This window comes from Bubalus kerabau, chromosome 10 (genome assembly GCF_029407905.1).
Source record: "Bubalus kerabau isolate K-KA32 ecotype Philippines breed swamp buffalo chromosome 10, PCC_UOA_SB_1v2, whole genome shotgun sequence".
Classification (NCBI taxonomy): domain Eukaryota; kingdom Metazoa; phylum Chordata; class Mammalia; order Artiodactyla; family Bovidae; genus Bubalus; species Bubalus kerabau.
Window position 1 is genome coordinate 56592804 of NC_073633.1, and position 12342 is coordinate 56605145.

The 12342-nt window shown below is 36.2% G+C and overlaps 1 protein-coding gene across 1 annotated transcript in view; it reads left to right on the forward strand.

Annotated features, from left to right (window-relative positions):
• ADAM10 (ADAM metallopeptidase domain 10) overlaps nucleotides 1–12342 on the forward strand; it is a 144330-nt gene that overhangs the window by 118089 nt on the left and 13899 nt on the right. Inside the window, exons 11-14 of the mRNA XM_055537822.1 lie at nucleotides 6913–7063; nucleotides 9091–9274; nucleotides 9957–10065; nucleotides 10516–10736. Of these exons, the coding sequence (XP_055393797.1) occupies nucleotides 6913–7063; nucleotides 9091–9274; nucleotides 9957–10065; nucleotides 10516–10736 (665 nt within the window). The remainder of the gene's footprint in view (nucleotides 1–6912; nucleotides 7064–9090; nucleotides 9275–9956; nucleotides 10066–10515; nucleotides 10737–12342) is intronic.

Here is a 12342-nt window from a genome sequence, read left to right on the forward strand (position 1 = left end):
GTTGGACACAACCGAACAACTAATATTTATCACATATGTATCAATCTATTCATCTCTCAATCCATGTTTTATTGTTATTGTAATTTAAAGTGGATTTGGGATATCAGGATACTTCAGTCTAAGCCCTTTAGCCTATATTTTTTACATAAGTGAAATACACAAATCAACTTTACCATTTGATGAGCTTTGACAAATACGTCTGTCTGTGTAACCTAAACACCTGTCAAGATGTACAACGTTTCTATCACCCGAGAAAGTTCTCTCATTTCCTTTCCCCACCAATCTCTGCACCTGTCCCATAATAAATGGATTTATTTCTCCATAGATAAATTTTGCTTGTTTTCATATAAGTGGAATCATACAGTTTGCATTCTTTGGTGGAAGGCCGCTTTCACCCATCATACTACTTTGAAGTTCATTATTAGTGTTTTGTACCATTTTTTTTTGGCTGGGTAGAAGTACATTATATGAATTTATCACAGTTTACTTATCCTCTCTCCTGTTGAATGAACACCTGGGCTTTTCAAGTTTGGGCTATTATGAATAAAGTTGCTATGAATTTTTTTCTTATTGTGGTAAAATATATATAACATAGAGTTTATATTTAAACTAGTTTTAAGTGTACCATTCATTGGCATTAAGTACATTTACCATTTGTACAACCATCACCGCTTTTCCATTTTCAAACTTTTAAAATCACCCCAAATAGAAATTCTGTAACTGTTAAGCAGTTAACTTCTATTTCTCTCTCTCCCCAGTTCCTAGTAACCTCTATTCTATTTTGTGTCTCTGCGACTTTCCCTATTCTAGGAACCTCATATTAGTGGGATTATGCTTTTTTATCTGATGTATTTCACTTAGCATAGTATTTCCAAGATTCATGCAAGCTATAGCATGTATCCCAATGACATTCATTTTTATGACAGAATAATACTCTGTTTTAGGGATATACTACATTTTGTCTATCCATTGATCTGTTTTGCCTCTCTTGGGGCATTTAATATGTTCTAAATACCCCTCCTTGTATTACATTTTTGGGGATCCTTCTCCTGTTTCATAAGATTTTAAGTTACTTCAGGGTAAACAATGAGGCCTGCTCACATTGCACATAAATAGCACTCTCACAGATATGGCACCAAAGGAGAAAGAACTGAAGAAGTTTTCCAGATAAGCATGGCTTTTTGTTTTTTTAGCTGTATTTTTTGTTTTGGCATAAAATTGATATAACACTATGCCCTTTTGTTTTTAATTGAAATTTATATTGAGATAATTTAAGTTCCCATGCAGTTGTAAGAAATAATGGAGATTCCATATTCCTTCACTCAGTTTCCTTCAATGGTAACATCTTGCAAAACTGTGTAGTACAGTGTTGCATACAACAAGGATATTGACATTGATAAACAGTCTACAGATCTTGTTTGGATTTCCCCAGTTTTTCATATTGTCATCTCTGTGTTTAGTTCTATACAGTTTTACCATGTGTAGGTTTATGTATCCATCACCATAGCCATGATTAAGAACAGTTCCATTGGGACTTCCCTGGTGGCTCAGACAGTAAAGAATCTGCCTGCAATGTAGGAGAGCTGGGTTCAATCCCTGGGTCAGGAAGATCCCCTGGAGAAGGGAATGGCTACCCACCCCAGTAATCTTGCCTGGAGAATTCCATGTTCAGAGGAGCCTGGCAGGCTACAGTCCATGGGGTTACGAAGAGTCAGACATGACTGAGTGACTAACACTTTCACTTTGGCCGTCTAGTGATTGGGACCACATGCTTCTAATGCAGGGGGCATGGGTTTGATCCCTGGTCGGGGAACTAGGATCCCATATGCCACATGGTGTGGCATTAAAAAAAAAAGAAAGCAACCTCCTCCTTCCTGCCTCTTTCACCTGCCCCACTAAATCATTCTCCATTTCTAAAATTTTGTCACTTCAAAAATGTTCGATAAATGGAATCATACAATATGTAACTTTGGGGGGTTTTTCACTTGATATGATTGCTTAGAAATTAATCCAGATTTTTACCTGTGTCATTAGTTCGTTCCTTTTTATTGCAGGTAGTATGTGTGTGCCTCAGTTCATTCAACCATTTTTCTGTTAAAGAATATTTGGGTTAACTTCAGCTTTGGGCTGTTATGAATAAAGCAGCTATAAACAGGCTTTTCATATGAATATAGGTTTCAGATGCCTCCAAATTGAACTGATGGATCAATATAGCAGTTGTTTGTTTTTATTTATGTTTTTATGTTTTGGCAGAAACTGCCAAACTGTTCAGAAGGCTGTACTATTTTACATTCCCACCAGCAGTGTATGAGTCGTCTAATTTCTCTCTATCCTTGTCAGCTTTTGGTATTTTTTATTTTATCCACTGTGACATGTGTATAATGTTAATTCATTGTGGCTTTACTTTGTATTTTTATGATGACTAATGACATTGAATATCATGTGGTTTTTTGCCATCTGTATATCTTCTTTGGTCAAATGTCCATGTTTCTTGGCCACTGAGGTTTTTTCTTTTCTGTTGAGTTTTGAGGGTTCTTATTTAGTTCAGCTGCTAGTCACTTGTCACATATTGGTCTGCATGTATTTTCTTCCTCTGTAGCTTGTCTTTTCATTCTCTTCACAGTCTTTCCCAGAGCAAAACTTAAATTTTAAGAAGATCAAAGTCAGTTTTTACTTTTATTGATTGACTTTTTCTTATAAAACCTTCATTTTCTTTTGAAAGGGCACATTAAAATTACATTGATATTATCATTTTTGTTGTTATATTCTCAGTGGTAGAAGTGACATCTAGATTCTTCATTTGTAAACTAGAGTTTTACAATAAGCTTTCTGATTGAAAATGACTTTAAAAATTATGAACATATTTGTCTGGCTTGACTTAATAAATATGATGATTTCTAGGTCTATCCATGTTGCTGCAAATGGCATTATTTCATTCTTTTTTTTATGTCTGAGTAATATTCCTGTGTGTGTATGTGTGTGTGTATACCACACATCTTCTTTATCCATTCATCTATTCATGAACATTTAGGTTACTTCTATGTCTTGGCTGTTGTAAATAGTGCTTCTTTGAACATTGGGGTGCATATATTTTTTCAAATGAGAGTTTTCTCCAGATACATGCCCAGCAGTGGGATCACAAGATTATGTGGTTTTAGTTTTTGAAGGAAACTACATACTGTTCTCCAGAGTGGCTGCACCAATTTACATTTCATCAACAGTGTAGTAAGTTTCTTTTTTCTCCACATCTTCTCCAACATTTAGTATTTGTAGACTTTTAAATAATGACCATTCTGACTGGTGTGAGGTGATACCTCATTGTAGTTTTGATTTGCATTTCTCTAATAATTAGAAATGTGCGTGCATGCTCAGTTGCTTTAATCACGTCTGACTCTTTGTGACCTGAAGAAATGTAAGCCACCAGGCTCCTCTGTCCATGGGATTCTCCAGGCAAGAATACTGGATTGGGTTGCCATGCTTCCTCCAGGGAATCTTCCCCACTCAGGGATCGAACACAAGTCTCCTGCATTTCCCGAATTGAAGGTGGATTCTTTACCCACTGAGCCACCTGGGAAGCCCAATAATTAGCAATATTGAGCATCTTTTCATGTACCTGTTGGCCATCTGTATGTCTTCGCTGGTGAAATGTCTATTTAGGTCTTCTGCTTAGTTTTTGATTTGGTTGTTCGTTTGATATTGAGCTGCATGACCTGTTTGTATATTTTAGAAATTAAACCCTTGTTGGTACCATCATCTGCAAATATTTTCTCCCAGTCTGCAGGTTGTCTTTTCATTTTGTTTATGGTTCCCTTTGCTATGCAAAAGATTTTAAAGTTTAATTAGGTCCATTTGTTTGTTTTTGTTTTTAATTCCATTGCTCCAGGAGATGGATCCAAAAAAAAATGCTGCTGTAATTTATGTCAAAGAGTGTTCTGCCAATGTTTTCCTTTAGGAGTTTTATAGTATCTGGTCTTATATTTAGATCTTTAATCCATTTTATTTTTGTATATGTGTTATGGAATCTTCTAATTTCTTTCTTTTACATGTAGATGTCCAGTTTTTCCAGCACCACTTATTGAAGAGACCATCTTTTCTCCATTGTATATTCTTGCCTCCTTTGTCATAGATTAATTGACCATAAGTGCATAGGTTTATTTTTGGGCTTTCTGTACTGTTCCATTGATCTGTGTGTGTTATTTTTGTGCCAGCACCCTCCTATTTTGATTACTGTACCTTCCCAGTATGGACAGATGTCAAAGAAAGACCAGTATCATATGATATTACTTATATGTGGAATCTAAAAAAAGAATACAAATGAACTTATTTATAAGGTTGAAATAGACTTACAGACATAGAAAACAAACTTAGAGTTACCAAAAGGGATAGCAAGAACAAGTGGTGAGGGGGAGACAAATTAGAGGCTTGAGATTAACATGTATGTACTCTATACAAAATAGGTAAACAACAAGGATCTCCTGTGTAGCACAGGAAGCTATACTTAATATCTTGTGTTAACATATAATGGAAAAGATTCTGAAAAATAAATACATACACACACACACACAGACACATACATATGATCTTCCCTGGTGACTCAGTTGGTAAAGAATCTGCCTGCAACGCAGGAGACTCCAGTACTCTTGCCTGGGGAATTCCATGGACAGAGGAGCCTGGCAGGCTGCAGTCCATGCGGTTACAAAGTCTAGCGTGACTGAGCAACTAACACTGTCACTTTTTTTTTAACACTGTCACTTTTATACCTATATGTATAACTGAATCATTTTGTTGTACACTTGAAACTAACACAATATTGTAAAATAACTACTTCAATTAAAAAAATACCTGAATAAATAAATAATATTTACCATAAGATAGAAAAAATGAGCATATTGCTTTTTAGTATTATGGGAAAGAAATTTGTTTCTTAAATTACAATGAAATATGTACCTGTTACAATTTTTGCATTTTGAGCAACATGTTTTCCCCTGTATTTAAGTCGTTAGCAAATAGCTGATTTGAAGTATCGTTTCTGTATGAGACACAAACTAATGTGTAATGAATATTGCATGTGTGGTTTTTCTGAGTTTTTCAATTTTTACTTTTCTCCTAAATTACGTGTCACATGAATTGTAAGATGATTATTGCTGAACTTTAGAAAAATCATTATTATTGACTTAATATATATGTGCATGTGCATGCTTCTAGTTTTAGAAAACAAAAGAGATAGTATAAAGTGAAGGAAAGGAGAAATTCCCTGGCAGTCCAATGGTTAAGACTCAGCGCTTTCACTGCTGTGGCCCAGGTTTAGTCCCTGGTTGGGGAGCTAAGGTCCCCACATGGCCAAAAAAAAAAAAGAGAGAGAGAGAGGGATGGAGCTTCAGTTAGCCCTAAAATTTCCTTTAATGTTTGATGTGGCCAAGGATAAGAATGAAATTTCTGAATATAAAGCTAAGGATTCTATAGTAACCTTGTTTTGGGTTCCTGTGCTTGAGGTATGTTCCCTTCCACTTACTCAGCTTTCAGTTTGAAGTCTGTGCTACAACTGTTGCCCACCCTGATTTGGTGTAGCAGAAAGAGCACCAGACTTTAGATCTAGGAGACCTTGATTTAGTCTTGTGTTGTGCCCATACTGGGGCATATGGTTTCCAGCAAGTCCCAAACTCTCTAAAAGTTAGTTTTCTTTTCTCTAAAATGAAGACATTTGATTCTTTTCATTTCTCTGCAGATGCTGAAGTTCTGTGATTTTTATGTTCTTATTAAGAGTAGCATTCTTGTTCCAATTTTAAACTTCACTAACAAAATCAAAGAACTATAAAAAAAGACCCAGAAAGTCTTTCTGAAATTACTCACTATGCTTAGACCAGATAGTCTAACCTTAATGAACCAAGATTTGACCCATTAATGTTAGACTCTGTGGAAATACAAAAGATATAAATAATACATGGTTCTTCCCTTAAGGAGTTTGGTCTAGCTGACAATCAAAACTAATGTACATTAAAAAAATTACTAGTTGACTAGGATACAGTCAGCCAAATAGAATGTAGAAAATTCCATAGGACACAATGACCCAATTTCTTTAACAACAAATAGTGTAAAAACAAGAGAGGAGGGAATCTGTTATCTGTTAAAAGAACTTAAGATGCATAAAAAGCAACTATGGGGAGAGGGGTTGGGGAAAGCGTATGTGAAACTTGGTTCAAATGAACTGATGTAAAGGGGTAGTTGAAGCAAATTGAACATAGATTGGCTATTAGATGCTATTAAGCATATTGTTAGTTTTTTTTAGAAGTGATAATGGTATTATGGTTAGATTTAAAAAAGAAAAAAACTCTCTATAGATTCATCCTGGTAGATGAATTTGTAAGAGCAGATGAATAGGTTAGATGCAGTTGTTTACAGCATATTGTTGATAGTTGTTAAAGCTAAGTGATTGGTTCATAGGAGTTCATTGTACTTACTTTTTTATTACTTCTCTGTATGTTTGAAATTTTCTAACAGAAAAGGTTTGATTTTTTTCTGGTTGATGAAGCACTGACTTACTTTGTAGTTATGTACTATAAATAGTACAGTCATTGTTCAGTAAAGCTCAGTGTGGCATGGCCTAAATAGAGTACTGTCGCTTCTGGAAGGGACTTTAGAAGGGAGCATCAGGTCAAATTCCCTCACTGCGCAGATTGAGAAACTGAAGCCCCCGAGTGGGAAGTGACTTGCCTAAGGCCACACTGCTAGTTAGTGACTGAGCCACTGTTACAATTAGATCTCCTAATTTCCGGATTCTTAGTTTATTCTACTTTTCTTAATCTTCAAAGTTTTCCTTTCTCCTTTTTAAAATGAGGCTTTAAAGAGTTTGTGAATTTGAAATAAAATAAGTGTTGCATACAGTGCTAACTTTGTCTTATTCATTTTCTTCAGAATCTGGCCAACCTATTTGTGGAAATGGGATGGTAGAACAAGGTGAAGAATGTGATTGTGGTTATAGTGACCAGTGTAAAGACGAGTGCTGCTACGATGCAAATCAGCCGGAGGGGAAAAAATGCAAGCTGAAACCTGGAAAGCAGTGCAGGTGCCTTGTTAATTCCAGTAATGTTAATGTTCCTATGAAGTCACTTGAATGTAGTTCATGAAAGTTGCTCAGTCATGTCTGACTCTTTGCGACCCCATGGACTATACAGTCCATTCTCCAGGCTAGAATACTGGAGTGGGTAGCTGTTCCCCTTCTCCAGTGGGTCTCCCAACCCAGGGATCAAACCCAGGTCTCCCAAATTGCAGGCGGATTCTTCATCAGCTGAGCCACCAGGGAAACCCATGAATACTGGAGTGGGTAGCCTATCCCTTCTTCAGGGAATCTTCCTGACCCAGGAATTGAAATGGCGTTGCCTACATTGCCAGCTTATTTTTTACCAGCTGAGTTACCAGGGATGCCTGAAAGTAGTTATGTCATATTTAAAACCAGATTAAAAAAGAAGAAACTCTATTATGTGGTTTTGGAACTTTGTTATTTGTTTTATTTTTCTGGAATAGGATTATTTAGTGCACCTTTGCTGGCAGATTGAGCTACTTATAATTACAATTTTTGTGGTGGGTGTTAAAGACATGCAAAGGATGCTCAGTTCAGTTCAGTCGCTCAGTCGAGTCCGACTCTTTGCCACCCCATGAACTACAGCACGCCAGGCCTCCCTGTCCATCACCAGCTCCCAGAGTCCACCCAAACCCATGTCCATTGAGTCGGTGATGCCATCCAGCCATCTCACCCTCTGTCGTCCCCCTCTCCTCTGGCCCTCAATCTTTGCCAGCATCAGGGTCTTTTCAAATGAGTCAGCTCTTTGCATCAGGTGCCCAAAATATTGGAGTTTCAACTTCAGCATCCGTTGAATGATGTTTCATTTCCTTCCAAATAAAACCCGGGACTGATCTCCTTTAGGATGGACTGTTTGGACCTCCTTGCAGTCCAAGGGACTCTCAAGAGTCTTCTCCAACACCACAGTTCAAAAGCATCAATTCTTCAGTGCGCAGCTTTCTTTATAGTCCAACTCTCGCATCCATACATGATCACTGGAAAAACCATAGCCTTGACTAGACGGATCTTTGTTGACAAAGTAATGTCTCTGCTTTTTAATATGCTGTTTAGGTTGGTCATAACTTTCCTTCCAAGGAGTAGGCGTCTTTTAATTTCATGGCTGCCGTCACCATCTGCAGGGATTTTAGAGCCCCCCAAATAAAGTCTTTCACTGTTTCCATGGTTTCCCCATCTATTTGCCATGAAGTGATGGGATTGGATGCCGTGATCTTAGTTTTCTGAATGTTGAGCTTTTAAGCCAACTTTTTACTCTCCTCTTTCACTTTCATCAAGAGGCTCTTTAGTTCTTCACTTTCTGCCATAAGGGTGGTGTCATCTGCGTATCTGAGGTTATTAGTATTTCTCCCAGCAATCTTGATTCCAGCTTGTGCTTCCTCCAGCCCAGCATTTCTCATGATGTACTCTGCATATAAGTTAAATAAGCAGCTCAGTAAAATACATATTATTTAGTTTGTAACATTAAAAATGTGACTTTCATAAGTATTTTTAGAATTTTAGTTTTAAATATTTAGGTAATATGGATTCCACACATTCTTGTAACTTAGTGTCATACAATTTATTTCACTTCTCAAATGATTCTGGTAGTAATAAATATAAGCAATAGAATATTGTTTGTGCAGTACTTTTAAAATGGATGTTCTGTGTATCCTAATTTGATTTTAATGTGTAAATGTGAGAAAAAATGATAAATTGACTAATGTGTAATACATTTATGAAAAACTGATGACTTGCCTGGTATTTAACCCATTTTCCATTGTAACCTTTTACTAAAGGCAAATAGAATAAGAATGCTGAATATAGTATGCCTTCATTATAAAAACAAAATTCTTCATCATTTTTCTCTGACTATCAGAATGTTAAAATTTAGTAACCTCTTGTTCCAATAAGAGTTGTATAACAGTAACATACTTAACATTTAAAAGATAATAATTATTATTTAAAAATTAAGACTGTATCTATTGTATAGGAAATGTCCTAGTGATTTTCTTTACTCAACTCAGTACTTCTTTTAGTCCAAGTCAAGGTCCCTGTTGTACAGCATATTGTGCATTCAAGTCAAAAACTGAAAAGTGTCGGGATGATTCAGACTGTGCAAAAGAAGGAATATGTAATGGCATCACAGCTCTCTGCCCAGCCTCTGATCCTAAACCGAACTTCACAGACTGTAATAGGCATACGCAAGTGTGCATTAATGGGGTAAGCATTTGATTCGTTTTTCATTTAATTTTATGAAATCTTTTTCAGAATACTTAAAGCCTCACAGTTAAAGTAATTCATCTCAGTCCCAGTTTCAGCATCTGTATCTATTTCCCCACAAAGCTGTGACTGCATTATGTGGCATAAGTGCCTGGTGGCATTCAATTTGTTATTGACTTGTCTTTCAACTTTCTACTGCGTGTGTTTGATACTCTAGAGAAAAATAGTTATGTAACTAGGCATGTAACTTTGTACTGCTTTTAAGTTTTATAAATTAATATTTTAGTACCGTAAATAAAGGACTCTTGATTATTTCCTCTGCCTTTGAAGCCTTTAAAGCTTTCTTGGCTAAACAATCACTTTCCTCTACATGAGGAGCTTTTCATTTTTCTCTTCTTATAAAGGAGCCATAATAACCAACATAAAGTTGATGTTCATCTAATCACCTCTGTTTCTGTTTTGTCTAGATTTTTGTTACCATTTTTTTAAGATTTACTATCTTATTTGCACTTGCTCTTTTTAAGATGTGTTTATATGGTCCATTTCTGATTATAATCTGTGCTCCCACCATCTCTTGTATTTTTACTTAATTATTTTAGCATTGGAGGCATCTGTCTGTTACTGGGAACAAGAAGTTTGACTGTATAGGGATTAAATAATTGGTCTTTTATTTTTCTTTCAGCAATGTGCAGGTTCTATCTGTGAGAAACATGGCTTGGAGGAGTGTACCTGTGCCAGTTCTGATGGCAAAGATGATAAGGAATTATGCCATGTCTGCTGTATGAAGAAGAGTAAGGCTTTGAAAATGCACGAGTATAAAATCTGTTTGAAAAACCTTATTTTCTCCTAAATGTTAAGTGTTAAACTTTGGTATACAGTTGGGACAGATAATTTCCAGCTGAACTGATTCTCTTGAGAAATATTTAAATGTAGCATAGCATTGTGTTTCCAGTTTTGCGGTCCCTACAGTGTTTTTAACATGATGAACTAGACGAAACCTGCCAATGTTTTTGCAATAATTAATATATACACTGTTAGAAGGATCTTAAGCCATTGCAGGCTCTAAGTCAAAAGAGTTGCTAGTTGTTTATGTTGTGATATTTAAGTAAGGGTATTATCCAGTCTAACTAATGAAAGCCTATGTAGCATGTCACCATGATGATTTTAGGCAGTTTCTCTCTCTCCCAGCTAACCCAATAGAGAGTCTGGTCTTCAGCTTATATTGGGCGCTTCTTTTACAGTGGAGCCATCAACTTGTGCCAGTACAGGGTCTGTGCAGTGGAACAAGTACTTCCTTGGTCGAACTATCACCCTGCAACCTGGATCCCCATGCAATGATTTTAGAGGCTACTGTGATGTTTTCATGCGGTGCAGATTAGTAGATGCTGATGGTCCTCTAGCGAGGCTTAAAAAAGCAATTTTCAGTCCAGAGCTCTATGAAAACATAGCTGAATGGATTGTGGTAAGTACAGTTTTTATTTCTAAAGAAACCTTATCTTAAAATGATTTGATCATAATTTTACTTGGTTAGAGGTCACCAGTGTTATTAGAAAATCACTTATTTCCTGTTTATACTGGAATTATAGTTGACCCTTGAACAACATGGGTTTGAACTGCATGGATCCACTGACAGGTGGCTATTTTTCACTAGTAAATAGGATACTAGTACACAATCTGAAGCTGGTTAAATCTGCAGATATGGAGGAACCATGGATATAAAGGAACTATGGATGTGGTGGACCAACTATGATTAACCTGTCTCCTTCAAGGGTCAGCTGTACTTTATCTGAAGAATGAGTTTTAAAGTTCAAATAGCCCTGAGCTTTATTTTCTTCTAAAGCAGTCAGAAACACACTTCACATGTGTATCATTCATAGATTTGGTTGGTAGGTGATGGGAGTCATTCTGTTTTACTCTGCTCCCTGGTTCATGTCTTGGATGCATTACCTCTACCTTTGGTCCATTATGATTAGAGAATTGTCGTAAAATTTCTTCAAGTTGATTTTGGAAAGCCCTACTTGCTTTTTATACTTCTCCCTTGTCTCAGTATAACAGATAGCCAGCTCTGGGTTCTACCTTGCTGAACAGGAGAGATGAAAAATTTTCTGAAGATGTTTTCTGATGTTTCAGTGTAATTTCTGGATCTTCATCTTGTCCATAATAGGAAATGTTGAACAGGGCAAGATCAGATACAGAGCCTTTTGCACATTTATTAATGACTATGGATGTTCATTCAGCTTAAATCTAGTGAACTATGTTATTTTTAAGCCACATTTCCCCCAGTTGTATAAATGTTGAATTACCTGAAATTTTTGAAAAAGATTACTGTGAATGACTAACTTAAGTCATTTAAATATTTCTAAGTGTTTACATTTAGGTAACAGTAGGAAATTTGCAAGTGATGTGTTTGAGAGTGTGCTGTGCCTTAACTGAATAAGTCTGCTTTGGAAATTGACTCCTCCCCCTTCCCAAATTATTTTTTACACTTTTAAAAATGAGGATGGCTTAAAAGCACTCACAACAATAGCCCTCTGTCTGGGTTGTCAGTCCTTTTGGGTACTATTGTAGTAAAACTCTACAATAAGACTTTTGGAATTATCTCTAGGATTAAAATGGTGTTTATTATATATAGGAAGAATAATACTTTGCTTGTTAGAATATGTGATTTTTAGATGTGTAATGAATGAATAGTGGGAGGACTGTTGAAGTTGGATTTAGGAGACCTAGGTTTTAATCCAGATAATTGGGTCTCCTTAAAACATTGTATGTGATTCATTATTGTACCCCTGTGTTGGGTGTATAGTGTATTCAGAAAGTATCTGTTAAACTAAAGATGCCTTCTGGCTCTGTGCTAAAGTGAACTGAGTATAGGCTTGGAATTACACAGGGATTCAGGTCACCCATCTCACATTTGACAGTTCTATGATTTCAGCTAACTTACATTTCTTGGCCGCCTTACTTATTTCCCTGTTTTCAAATCGAATCTAGTTCCTATTTTCTTTTTTTCTGATTATCTCTAATAAGAAAAAGTTGAGATCTGGTATACTTGTCTACAATGGGAAGCAGTA